Below are 14,777 nucleotides of genomic sequence, written 5' to 3'. Positions count from 1 at the left end.
CACTCACTGGATTCTCTGCTTTTTGGGGGGACCTTCATCACCAAGACCAGCTGGAGTGGACCAACAGAGCACCTCTGGGATCCATGGGGTGGTGATATTTTCCTTATTCTACCACTGTCAACCCCTTTCTGCCCCCCCCCCCCCTATTTTCTATTTCTTTCTTTCTTTCTCTCTCTCAGGTTTACTCTCAAATAAAACCCATATTATTGTCACTGGTCTTGTTTGCAGCTTAATTTAGGCAGAGGCATTTCTAGAAACTTTAGGAACAGGATCATGACAGAAACCCATGACATGATCAAGGCTTCTCATCAATAGTTTTACAGTTACACTACCATGTAGCTAAGGAAAGGTCCACAAATGAAATCTTCTGCATAAATCTACATGCACAATTCTGTTTTACCCAAAGCTTATTATCTGAACCACTGTTCCATAACACTAAATTAAAGACAAAGGCTGGAAAGAAGCAGAACAAAGAATTTTGCACATTGAGCCAAAATTTTTTGCAACAAGATAGTTTCCCACATATGAGAAATCAGCAGCCAAACAAAAGGCACACACAAGAAAAGACCATCCATCTGAAAACACTAGTAAGGACAATGCTGGTTTTCACAGGGAAAAGATACAGATACAGTAAGCAGGACTCATCATGTTGCTTTCACAACTGAAGGTAATACCGCACAGGCGCTTCTGCCATTGGTTGCTAAAGATGCTGGATCGTACCAGATTTCAACCTACAAAAACCGTAAATTTAGCTACCTCTTTAGGTTATTCATACTGAAACTGGAAGAAAAGGCTAAATTAACAACAGCCAAAATGCTAGTCAGCCATGAAAACTGCTCAGAGAAAACCCCAAAGGGCCAGCTACTGAATTCTGGCCTGCACTGGTGGTCGGCTCATCATGCTGAGAGAAACTGAACCTCCAACCTATTGTAGGAAAGGCTCATAGCATTGCTCCTGATAAAACAAACAAACAAACCAACTACATTTAGTGTAGGATATTCTTTTCCATTCTGCACTTTTCCAGAGTGCAAGATGCTCCTCCACCTCGCTTCTTGGGTACAATTACCCTGCCTTTGATAAATCAGATATGATTTATTGAATGTTTCATCTAGGCTGAACACAGTCACTACTAAGAAGAATAACCACTCTAGCACAGCAGTTGCTTGGCAGTACTCTTAGCTCGAAGTAGAGAGTTTGGAGTTTGCTTTATCCAAAACATATTTAACTTGCATTTATCTCAGCTCCCTGTTACCCCTAAAATAACACCTTCTGATCAATTATCTCTTTGTTGTGACAACCTCACCACACAATCAGAAAAGTTCTTGTGATGTACGAAGAGGAGATGTTAAAAAAAAAACAGCATTAGCATCAATATAAATAAATTTAAAATTGCCAGGGTACCCCAGCCTAAAGCTGAAAAGCTGCTGTTGCCTAATTGCTGTCCACAAAGATGTATCAAGTATGGAAGGTGCTTTCTCCTATTGATTTGTAGGGCTCAGGTAAATGGCAGTGTAACCTTCAGAGCCTGCCTTTGCAGCAGTATAAAAGAGAGATTCCCAAGTAAAACTTGGGATAATATAATAAATAATAATAAAGCTGCACTATCCAAGGATATAATTCAATTTACAGCCAATTTTTCCAAAGCACATAGATGCTTAAATTGCCTCATCTCATACTCAAAATGCAGGCCGTAGCTATGGAAAAAAAATTAGAACAAAACACCATCAGTTCTCTGTAAGTCACTTTAGGAACAGCGAAAAAATCACTAAAAACAGCTTCTCTACCATAAGCATTCTATGTCATTGTAACTGCATAATAAAACTTTTTTCCATATTTTAATTTGGCCAGTTACTCAGTGGTACTGGCAGAGAACACAAGGCATTCATTTCTCAGCCTTTTTATGCTTGTACTGGTATTATATGAACTCAAGAAATCTTAATTTTCAGTTCAAAATGCATTTTTCAAAAATATGCAAAAATAGTTAGCTTGTAACTCTGAAGAAAATACAAACATAAAATTTGCCATGTCATTATTTTGCTGAACTGCTTTAGTCATAATGCTTCCAACATCTAAAATGAAGAATGACTGGAATGACAACAATTGTATTTTAGAATATACTTACCCTGGGTTATAAAGCATAACTGCTGACAGATTCTCACAAGATTTAGAAAGATCAGTCATAGACAAGCTGAAGGAAGACAGCAGTCCACTCTAACAACAGACCACAAAACAAACATATTAGACAAGCTTACTTTGATGAAAACTCTTACTTTGATGAAACATTAACTAAAGCACATGAAGCAAATGAAGAAAAGGCATCATACAACAATCAAGGCACGCCTGTATTAGAAATAAAATTGTGAAAAGGTTTAAATCTACCAAACACTGATTTGACCTCACCTTTCTTTTCTCCCTTAGCTTAGCAGCTTCTTTAGGGTGGTTAAAGCGAAACATGTTGGTTCTTCCAAGTAATATCACAGCACCTGATGAGAAAAACACACAGCACTCACTGACAACAAATTCTGCAGCTGGAAGTACCATGTAATAATTCAGACACGCCACAGGTAAGCAAAGACTTCCATGAAGGAAGAACAAAAGGAAAATGCATTTTCACAGGTGCATAACCATGCACAGTCACAGCTACCTTAACTAATGGATACAGTGTATTCCTTCCTCTTCCTACTCCAACAAAAATGGAACCCACACATCTTCACACACACTGCATGAATATGACTCACTCGAGGTCAAGCATGTTCATGGAGCTCAGGTAAAGAACAAAAATAGGGAGAGGAAGCAGCTGCCCAGATTTGATCTATATACTCTTGAACAGTGCTACTTTGGAAGCCACAAGCAGATGCAGATTCAACAGGATCATCCATAAATGTGACCAAGAACTTGTCCATCCACTACTGATCACTGGTCAGGTTCGAATGCAACTGCACTAAAAGCTCCAGATCTCCATTATTTGTGCTCTCACATTTTTCTTCACGTGGAACACTGAAGTTTACTGTTATTCAAAACAGGATTGTAAGACTTTAATACCCAACAGCTATTTTCTAATGGAAGAACCTTGAATAATTCATATTGCTCAATGCACATATATTATTGTATTTAATCAGTTAAGGTATAGGTCACAAATAGAGATTCTGAGCAATTTTAATCACATTTTAAAGACAATGGTACCAAGATTAATACTTCCCTACTAAGAAATATATTGTCAGTGATGTTTCACTACTGTCATAACATGGAAGTCTTCATGTTCACCACCTCAGAATCAAGCATTTATCTGTCAGTCGGTACGAAGCATTTTTAAAATGAAAAAGGACTCCATTACACTCACAGTATGAAAAAAACTGTACTTAAACTCATCACTAAAAATTCTTACCATCTGATAATGACATGATGTCCTCAGCAAGGAATGCTTCTCTTAAAATCAGCTTAATTAGGAATATCAACTCTAATTTGGTGATCCAGTCTTAGCAAATAAATGGCAAAAAGCACTACAATCACTTCTTGCACCTCAATTTCGGATCACATTTACAGTTTACCTCAGTCAAATCTCAAAAGGAATTACCTTTCATAAATCTGCATGAAATTCCTTCAGTTACTTTCAAGTGAAGATAAAAATAATTAACTGTAAACATTTGTGACCACTTCACTAGGTGGAAGCAACGTAAATAAATTAATTAAATTTTCAGAATTAATAGTTATAAGTATGTGTCTCCAACTTCATAAATTTTAAGGAAGACAGGATAGAGAGACTTAACAGAAAGCACATGACAGTCAGTCCTAAATAATGGGTCATTTGAATAACTCCTAGGTTTCTCTTTTAAATACAGTAGGGTTGACAGTTTGGCCCCAAACCCTGAAAACTTGTTCTAAGGTGAGAATATATTTAGGGTAAATGACAAACTGTAATTGTGAATATTAACTCAGTTACCTTCAGAAATCCTACTTGTGACTAAAAAAAAATTTTTAGTTCAGTTACATTTACAAAAACACATGGTAGGAGAACTTAAAAATGATCAAAGAAATCCATAGAAGGAAGTGGCAACTAATTACCATGCCTCTTATTATTTTTAAACTCCATGATGGGCTAAAAATTTAACACATTTTCAAATGAACAGCTATTAAAGATGAACGGAAGCATTTAAATACATCAGCAGTTAATCAGTATTACCTAAAAGCAGGTATTTAAGGATGCTGGCACTTCATGCTGTGAGACTAAATGCTAACACAGCTGGGAGAAATGGATTGCACACCAGTCCTTAAACTAGTGACTTCATCAGTTTTGCACACCTAATGTCACAGTTGCCACCTTCCTCTCAGGCTCAGACACGCAAAAGGTCACCTTAGGCAGCAGTTTTTTACAGCTTAGGAACCCTAGCAACCCTTTCCCCTTTAAGTTGCAAATTTTTGCCTAAAGAAATTTGAGAGGGGAAAAATGTCATGTTTCCACTTTTAGCAGTACAAAAATCAAGTTGTAATATGCATCTGAAAGAGGGAAACAGCATCCAAACTCCTACTTTCTTCTGAGGCACGCTGAACATTTTCTGCCTACAAAATGTAGCAGGATAAAATAAAGATGATTCATCACAACTCAGTGTGTATGGTTTACAGTGTTATTTGCTATTAATGTCAATGTTTCTGTTGTTAACAATTTATGAATTAGATTTATTCAGACCTAAGACCAAGGAGGGTTGGGATTTTTTTTCTTCCCCTCATCTGTAATAGAAACAAGCACATATGCCTCTCATTTTGCATGAAGAAATAGGCACCCTAAAAAAAATGAGTCTACACCAAAACTCCTTGCTTTCTGCAAGCAGGCTTTACAGAAGAGTTTGTTAGAGTTCAGAAAGGATGCAGGATTCCCCTTGTTTAACACCACATTCTTCTTTTGTTAGCCTAAGCTTACTCTGAAAGCTTCTTCTTAGAGAAGAAATGTGAGATTGTTTTCCAGCAGCTAAGCCGTGTCACAGTCTCACTCCTAAACAGGTCTTTTTCAGCTCCTTGCTAAATGGGAAGATATTCTGGATGCTCCTGGAACATAAAGCATTGTGAAGTCTCCTGCAGCACTCACTAGCTCATTTGTCAGTCAGTCCTTTCCAGGCCAACACAATATATCTTGTTCCCAGCTGCTTTTTAATGTCCAGATTTTAAAGCTTTTATATCAAAATTGTAATTCTGTAAACCTCCTCCCTAAGGGTTAGCCTCCTCCTTGTTGCCATTTCCTATAGCTGCAGCAAACAGATACTCCAGCTCAGTGTCCTGCTGTACAGGAGAATTTGGCAGCAGTATTAAGTAGGACCAACCTGAAACTTGGGGAGAGGGGCAAGGGTGTCTCTGACATTACTTTAGTCCTGTAGAGATCTATATCCTTTTCCTTAACATTACAGCAATCTAGCATGGAGTTCACTCCTGTGTAAATGTGAACAGAATCAAAGGGTAACTATCAAATCCTAACCAAGATTATGAAGTTTTTGGGGTTTAGTATTTTTCCATTTTGTTCCTTAGGGAATTTTCTCCCATCTTGCTGCTAAGAAATAATAATAACTGGGGATTAAGAGATAAAAGTTGCCAAGCTCAGGGGAGGAGGGCACTGACTGCACTTCTCTATCTGAGGGTTTCTTTTGGAGGAGCAGAGATACCAAAGAATTTGGCTGGGGAAAAGAGGGCTGGGTGCAGCTCCTAGCCCTGTTGCTCTCTCAGCTTTGGAGGAAAACAGTCGAGCTGCTGCTTGGGAGGGGAAATTCGCTGCCATTGCCAGAGCCCAGCCCTGCCCGGTTTCTCCTGCCGTGGGTGAGTCTTTGCTCCTGAGAGCAACCATTGAACTAGGACCTTATTGGCACCCTGCCTCCCCTGAAAAGGACCCTTGCCTCAGGGGAAAAGACTAGGACCCTGACCCCTTCTGGGAAGGTGCAACTTTCCTGCTGAGGAGCCCAACTGCCAGTGCCCAGTCTGCCGCTGTCTGCCGCTGCCTTGGCCTTCTTTACTGCCTTCTAACCCAGCACCCCCTGCCTGCTGGGACACCCCACAGCCCCTGCTACAGCTGCTGAGTTTCTGCTACCTCTTGCTTCTACCCCAGGTGAGCCCTGCAGTCCCCACAGCAGCTCCGAGGTTCCTGCTGCAGCCCATTTCTGCCGTTCAGCCCGGCCGCCATTACCGTGAGGGGCCGGCCGCGGCACAGCGCCCCCTGCAGGCGTGGAGGAATCCTCACACCCGCCCTGCCCGGCCGGGAGCCAGCAGCGCCCCCTGCCGGCTGTGAGCGGAACTGCACCGCAGGGGAAAGTGCCACAGCCCAGAGAGAGAAGGCTGGGGCTGGGGCTGGGCTCTGTTTGGTGTTTGCCTTGTTAGCCATACACATACAAGCAAAAAACTGTTACTCCTTTTCCACTATCTTTGCCTGATTAAGCTGTTTAATTTCAAGTTATAATAATTCAGAGGGAAGAGGATCACATTCTCCATTCCAAGAGAGGTTCCCGCCTTCCAAACCACCACAGACTTGGTTGAAGTGAATAAAGAACTCTCTTCACCACATGGCAATCCTTGGACACCATAAACACCATGGGGTTTTCCTGGTGGTTTTGGATTATAGTTGAGCAGACATAAAATTAAAACTAACTAAACAATAATTCCTTTATATACACACGAAGTTTTTTTCAGTGTTGTTGCCAGGAAAAAGCAAAGGGGCTGCCTGAAAAATGACATTAGTCTAGGTAATACCTTGGTTGAGGTGCGTGGGTTCTGTGATCTGAATACCATTCACAGAACACTGTGCTCCATTCAGTGGGATGAGGTTGACAGTACCACTGAGATTTTCAAAGATGCAATGCTCACTTTCCAGATCAAGGCCATGAAGAACTAAACACAAAGAAATAAGATAACATAATTAGACTCCTCACAACTACTAAGATTAACATGCTAACAATAATTTATTAAGAACACATACCACTACATATTGGAGAGTATATTTTCTCTTTATTCTGAACATTTTTTTCTTCCTTCCTTCATCACATTCTGCATGCCTTAAATATTTATTGTATTATTCTAGTGGAAAGAAGTGTGCTGGGTTGGTTTTGCATTTTTTTTTGTGCTCTTTATTCATATGCTTTGATGCCTGATTAGCAAATGCTCCTTTCTTTGCTATAAAAACCAGAAAAATACAATTCATATATTTGCACAGAGTGATTCTTTGACCTGTTTCACAAGAAAATAATGAAAACTTGGAGATCTTAAGGCAACCATGCTTAAACCTGAAAAGACAGGATATAAGATGCCATTGTAGACAAAAGGATGGCTGAAGTAAAGTTCTTAGGACATAAGACATTCAGGGCTTTTATCAACCAGTTATGCTACTGTCCACTTTTTTTTCAAATAATGTGTGATTATGTGTATTGTTTAATAACACAAGGCATTATAAGGTTCGTAGTTTCATAGAATTTATTAGAGTAATTTAAATCCAGGCAACTTTTGACCCATGAAAATATACCAAACTAAGTTATTTGAGTCTCAGATTCTTCAAGAACTAAAGGATGCAGTTTACCTAATGAAACCGTCTTCCAGAAACTTATGTAAAACTTATGGGATAGAACAGTCCAGATCTGACAGTTAGTTGCATTGGTAAGAAATCAAAAAGAAAACTGGTAGATTTTTACCAATTTTCAGATTTTTTTGAACTCAAATCTGAAGTCCCAAGACTATCTTAGGTATAATAAATAACATAACAATGCTGTCATTATATAAAGGCTAAGAAAATGATTTTGCAGTAATTGCAATAGGCGCTATATGAAAAAGAACAGTATTTTTACAGGATGCTATTTCAAGAGATGCAAGAAATAAATTAGTAACAAGTATATGAATATTCTTAAAGCCTAAAAGCTGTGCTAGAAGTCGTGCTCTTTGAAGCAAATCTCATGCAATTCAGGTTTCAGATTTTCTAAAAATTAAAATACGCAAAACACAGAACAACTAACTGAAAAAGGGGAAAAATGTATGAAGCTTAGTTCACATATTAGGATACCGGAAGAAGAAAGAATATAAAAATGCCAAATTCCATACCAATATCCTGTTCTGTTACAGCGTCTTCTCGGCCAACATATGTTTGGCCCTCCTAATTAAGAGAGAAACACATATTATTTCCAGTTGGAATCTCCTTATCTCCCCCACAAGAATATAATTTATCTTTCCACTTTCTCAGGGTAACCTGAATGAAATTCATATTTAAACATACATGAAAAAAGGAATCATGTAGCATTTTCAGAAAGTTTTCACAGTCTTTATTTTACAATATTATCAGCAAATTCAAGTTTCAACTGTCCAGTGCAGAATCACCTTTGTAGTTTTGAGACAATCTAGATGTAAAGGTCAAGCTTTGTAATTACATGAATAACAAACCAATACACACAGATAAAAATATGAAACACCTCTATCTAGTTAACCAGTTGACTCTCAGGATAAACCTAAACAGATAGTTCAATTTTATCATTTACAACCTCTTAAGACCTTTTCTTACTACAGCAGAGAAGCATAAAGAGCTTTTCTTACCATAGTAATGTAATCAGTACTATATACAGATAGCAAATCAATACTGTAATTTTTCTACTGAAAAAAATTGCAAGGCATATAAAGGCTATGGAAACACAGATACGTATTTACCTTCAAGTGGTACAAGATGATACCAGTACTGAGAAGATCATCATCAATGCCAATGAGATGAGGCAGTTCAGAATCTAACACAACACCTATCCCTTCTTTCCTCAGTGCCAAAGTTTGTTCCTATAAAGGACAGAAGTCTATTTATTAGGATGTGCAAGAAATAGCCCTCTTCCTTCTCTTTCTAAACCACATTTAATGTAACTTCTTCTCTGTGATATCACAAGATAGAAAGAGAATTTTTTTAGAATTTTTGATTTTATATTTTAAATGTGACTTCTTTGCTTTTATTAAGCATTCCAAGCTTGCTGTTGAGGAAACCTGTGAAGGTGTTATTTGAAGGAAACCAGACCAACAGCTAAATTATACCAGAAAAGAAACATCAGCCAGGAGTGTAAAAAAGCAATGTTGTCTAAAAGCAAGCTATGTGCCACCTTTCACAATGGTAAGGAGAATTTCAAACTACTCAGCATTCAGTACAGCTAAAGAACCAAAAACTGAAAACTTTTTAGCAGTCCTTTAAATAAGCTGAACCTTGCACAATAAAAACCCCAGACTCCTGACAATTCAGTAAACCTAACCAGCTGAAATAACATGCAATGTAAGAAAAGCACTGCCAGAAGTAAATAAATGTCAGAAATATTCACAGCACATAATTTCAATTATTCAAAACTCCTTCGGGCCACATTGTACATAGGCTGAAGCATCATTCAGCAGGACTTCAGGCGGGAGGTATCAGCCTTGGATAAAGTAATGTATGCTGGGACAAAGTAATGTATGCTGTAGTACATAACAGTCTATGCAACAAATAAAAAATAATTATAGCTTTGAAGTAAGTTTTAGTATGAAAAAAGTTCAATTTTCAAGTTAAAACAGAATCCTACTGGCTTCTGGGCCTGAAAGATAACAACAATAGAGACTGTGAATGTGCACACATACACACAATCTTTCAAGACAAATGTGTTTTTCTGTGTAGAAGACCTAAGCCCTGACAATCTGTGAAGCAGAGGCAATGTCAGCAAGTGTTCCTGTGTATTACAAGGAGCTCACTTTTCTCCTGGTGCTAATAAAAATGGAAAGAAAGTTTTCTGACAGCTGTATGACTACTCCTTTTCCAAGTCATCAAATGCCTTCTACTGGGCCAAAAAGACACCACAGTGTAAGGAAAAACAACAGATAGATTGGTATAAGTATTTTCCCAATACTTTTTTGAACTCAAATCTGAAGTCCCAAGACTTGGAGGCCTAAAGAAGAAAGCAGATGTAAAATCTCATTTCTCAGGAAAAAAAAGCGTTGTCAATATTGATACTGTCTAAAAATTTCAAGTATGGGTATATCTGGGCAAGATGAGATGATGACACAACTTGTAAGACTCTGCAAAACAAAACTTGGAAATGTTACTCTGATCACGGATGAATTAAAAAGTTCTCCAGTATCCAGAAAGAAAAAAATAAGCTGTGACTCATGTGCAGCTCAGACACCCACAATGCACCCCAGATATTCGTTCATATTATAAAACAGTCACAACATAAACATAAAAAATACAACTTAATTAATTGTTCAAGTGAAAAAGTAATTTCAGTCCAAAATACCTATCACATATTAGATATTTAATGAGTAGCAGCTACTGTTATACATCATTTAGAATGCTCCCATATGACAAGGATGAAGACAAGACCCTGAGGACTGGTGACAGGTTACTGCTAGCACCCTCAGCCCAAGAGAATTGATAAAATATTAAAAGCTGAGTATTTTATTTCCACAGCACAACAAATCATTTGCCAATGTCCCTGACAGAGGAAGAAAATAAGCATCCCAGGAGACAAAAAAATTATCGCTGGGTGAGAAAAATAGCTCATAAATAATTAAGAATAAAGAAACAATATGATTCTTTTTTTTCCAGTCTTTCCATATTCAACACATTCTGACTATAACAAGAAATTAATCATGTATAATTGTGATTTAGAACAGATAGATTGCTTTTTTATTCAGATCTAAAATTAAAGAACAAATTAATTGAATTTCTAGAGTTGTATTTTGTAATTGACTACCATTCACGCACAGAATGCATCCTGTTAATGGAAATTTTATAAGAAATGCAGCAGACAGTAGCTGTGATTAACTGTAATATTTTTTAGTTTAATACAGGCTGTAAATAAGCTTTTACTTTCAGATACAATTTACTAAAACAACCTGAATCTTAATCAGACACCTGGAGTAACTCCTGAACTTTATTTGCTTGGCTTAAAATTTAATTCCAAATTCAAAAGCTTCTGCAAGGATGCCTCCAAAACCAAAACTGTGCACTTTTGCCCCAAAATGAAATCACAGAAACATCACCAACAGTTTATTATTCTGTTCTTTAACAGTGACAGAAGGAAAAGAAAAAGACCCAAAAGAAATAGTCAAACTGCCCCTCTTTCATTCTTGACAGCATAGGAAGAATGTTTTTGAAGAGGGACAGACCTCTTTTGAAATAAACTGAAGGTCTGTAATCTATTACGAGGCAGAGAAATTATTAGGTTTAATCCACTGTTTGGTTCACTTCTATTTGGGCTACATAATTTAAAGTGGTGAATCTGCAACTCAAACAACAAGAGCACAAAAGGTCACTGTCCCTATTAAAAATTACTAATTCAGGAAATTCATGAAAATCTCAAGATGCAGTTGAAGAAAGCTGAATGTACCCACATGCTTCTTAGCTTGAATTATCCTCGAACAGAAAAGTGTACACATACTCCCTCAGTATTTAAGATGTTTTCACAAGTTGTGGAAAATAAAGCAAGTCAAGTATTATCCACAAAGGAGTGCTTAGGTTGGTACAAATGGCTGCTGCTTCAAGAGCAGAAAAAGGTTTTTTTCTTTGGGAGCTGCTAGATCAAATGGACTCACTCAAAGAGCAGAAACTAAGAAAGTAATTCTGAGACAGAATACAAAAACCCATCTTTAAGTCAAAGTTAAACCAAAAGGATTATATTGCATATTCAAATTCTCATCTCTTTGAATTCAGCTCTGACTCAGTTGTCAGAAATAGCAATACTGATACAGTAAATTCATTTACATTTATAGAGAGAGGTATAAAAGCTTTTGTGAAATCTCATTTCTTCTGTATTAATACATTAAGTTTAGTGTATTAACTAACTGACACAATGGCACCTCTAAACTGAGATATGATCTGGTAGTTTAAGAACAAATCTATGACTAAAGTACTCACTTGAGGTGAGAAGTTCATCATCATATACAACTACCCATTATAAAGACCACTGCTGTGACACACAGGATGTCTTTAAATGGATCTCTTTAAATGCACAGACTAAAAAAGAAGCACACAGCTGTACTTTCTTTGGCCAACAAGATATTGAATTAAATTTAAAAAGAAAGAAGATCCAGATTCAAACGGCATTTTTAACATTCCTTTGCCAATCTAATAGTAGAGGAAAACATTATGCTGCTATTGTCCCAGCACATATTAAAGAGTACATGTAATTAGTGCACTGCAGTGAACGGAAGCTCTCAGGGGAGTTAAATTTTTGTCAGGCTTTCCAATGAAAAAATGCAATTCCTTTATTTAAATATTGAACAGAGAGCTGCTGGCACACAGTCCTGAGAATACACTGTACAGACACTTCCAGTAAAACATGACAATTTACTTAGCCAGCATGATGTTCAGATTCCTACATTTAAATAATGAAAAAAGCACATAATTCCAATTTTAAAAAATGTCGTGCAAAAATGTGCAATGGCAAAGGTCTTGGCATTAATATTTAACCAGACTATATATGAGAAAATTCTTATGCTAACAGGTACTTTGGGTGCATTTGATTTTCTTGAAAATATGCTATTATATCCTGAGTTCACAAAAATGTCTGACTATACTCAATGGCCCGGCACTAACATTAAGTCCTCTATAAAATATATAGACATAAACTGCACACAAGCCAAGTTCTTAATTCTTAATTGGTTTTCCTCCAGCTATGTATCCAATACACTTCGCATTTCCTTTAAATCACTGGAAACAAATGTTTCATACCTAGATAAAATAATATTCCAGAGTGTTCAGAATTCAAATGCTTCTGAAAAAGTTGATTTTCAAACCCAGCAGATACATGGCATCAAAGAGACTATGTAAACAGAGAGAGGAAATAGGGTGAAGCAGCCTCAGCTGGTCATGCCATAATCAACATGGGTGAAAATTCAAAACTTCTCCTGCTGAAGTCAGAAATTTCTACATTCACCATCACAGGAGTACAGCACATTAGGTGACTTAAAATCACACTTCCATTGCAGAGGTTCTGAATAAACACAGGAAGCTGAGGACTGTACTGCTGGATAACAGCAAAAAATACATGGCAATATAGACAAACCCACTTCAAATCTAGTTCATACACGTGTGCTCTAAGAGGGTTACACTGTTTGAGTTTCCAGATTAATCCTCCCACAGAAAGAGAAAATGAGACAAAAGTGTGGGCAGGACAGTGATGAATGTGCAAAAAACCCAGGGGTGGGAAATTCCCAAACAAGCAGTGCTCACTTGATGCTTCTCATACGAGGACCGTAGAAATGAAAATTGATTATCAGGAGTTCAAAACCCAAATCAACCCCTTGTTAAATACAAGGACACTGCAGACACCAATAATTTACATGGCTGCAAGAAATTACCTGGAAAAAAAGTGAGAAAAGGAGAAGAGGTACTTGTGGACAAAGACACAGGGCATCAATAGCCTGGTGTTTCCTAACTTCAAGAATCACAGACATAGAAAGCACGGAGAGTTTTCTGGAGAAGGATTGCTATCTGCTTGCCCTGTTTTATACTCCAAAACTGAGTACAGCTGAATAAACCACAACTCACCTACATGGAGCTTATTCCCATCATTTGGGTGGTATAGTCCTAGTGCAAGCTTTGAATGAATTAAAAACAGCAGAATATGAGGAATATACTGCAGACAGACCTCTGTTTCTGTTTACATAAATTATCTGAATAATTCTAGATATAATTCTTCTCAAAGTGTACATAAACAGATTGACTACTCCTCTGAATTTTCAACCGCATTGCATGCTAATTACCATATTTATAAAGATGACAGGCAACTACTGAAGTTGCATTCACAGTATTAAGAGGCAAGCGTAGCAAAAAATTAGTAAAACTGCTGGTAAGCCCCACAAAACACAAGCAAGGTGATTTCACTGGCTCTGTAATGAAAGGAAAACTTGAAGAATTTTAACTTTGCTTGAAACACCAGCAACATTTCTCCTGTCTGAGGAGAAACAACTGAAAAGTGACCTCCTGCATCATAACTGCTCTGTTCAAATAACAGAACAAGTAATCCTATAGATTACACTCAGGCTCTCATCCATTATATAATGTCAAATTATTTAAAATATTTGGTATGAACTTGGTAGGAGCCACTTTATACTCATGTACTTTGCATCACTATTGACATTCAGCTGAAATAATAATTTTCCTTCTCCAGCCTTTATTCATTGATACTGGCAGCAGTGATACCTCTCCTGCTTACTGTGGTTATACTATGCCAAACTCCAAGCATTTCCCCCCCAGGAGATGACCAGGCTCATCATATCCCAGCATTTAGCACATCCTTTCTCAAGGTCTGTGTACAGTTTTGCCAGCACCATGTACACTCATCTTTTCCACTCACTGCACAGAGTATTTATCAGAATATCTATCTGATCCTTCCAGATTCAGGTGTCTTTCATGCAGATGTGCTATCTCATGACAGTAAAGTCTCATGCCATCCTCCTCCTCTTCCACAGTGTATTAAGTCCTTTCCACTGCAAACTATTTACCATCAACCACTCTTCTGTTATCCTTAGACTCACCCAATCCTGTCTCAGATGCTCTGCTAGAAAAATTAGCTTTAGTACTAGCATTTAAAGAAACCATTAAACACAATTAAGCCCAAAAATGTGCTCCAGGACCACCTCCCCAAAACCCCTACAACTACAAGCTTCCCTCCTCTCCCAGTACCACTGCCTCCATCACATCCTCTGTATAAGCATTTCTATTACATTTAATCCTTATTTTCACACATAAATAAGGAAATAGCTTCCTCTACATCCCAGGGTCAAGTGCTCCATCAACATCCACCAAGATGAGAACCAGTCCC

The 14,777-nt window shown here is 37.6% G+C and overlaps 1 protein-coding gene across 3 annotated transcripts in view; it reads right to left on the bottom strand.

Annotated features, from left to right (window-relative positions):
- The window catches only part of KIF16B (kinesin family member 16B), a 131,314-nt gene that overhangs the window by 59,245 nt on the left and 57,292 nt on the right, over nt 1–14,777 (bottom strand). For all 3 annotated transcript variants that reach the window (XM_066316505.1, XM_066316508.1, XM_066316509.1), the window contains exons 13-17: nt 8,656–8,775; nt 8,059–8,110; nt 6,724–6,861; nt 2,401–2,483; nt 2,123–2,211 (exon numbers count right to left, since the gene is read on the bottom strand). In XM_066316505.1, coding sequence (XP_066172602.1) covers nt 2,123–2,211; nt 2,401–2,483; nt 6,724–6,861; nt 8,059–8,110; nt 8,656–8,775 — 482 coding nt within the window. The remainder of the gene's footprint in view (nt 1–2,122; nt 2,212–2,400; nt 2,484–6,723; nt 6,862–8,058; nt 8,111–8,655; nt 8,776–14,777) is intronic.

This window comes from Sylvia atricapilla, chromosome 3 (genome assembly GCF_009819655.1).
Source record: "Sylvia atricapilla isolate bSylAtr1 chromosome 3, bSylAtr1.pri, whole genome shotgun sequence".
In the NCBI taxonomy this organism is placed as follows: Eukaryota; Metazoa; Chordata; class Aves; order Passeriformes; family Sylviidae; genus Sylvia; species Sylvia atricapilla.
This window is presented reverse-complemented; position numbering and strand designations above follow the sequence as displayed.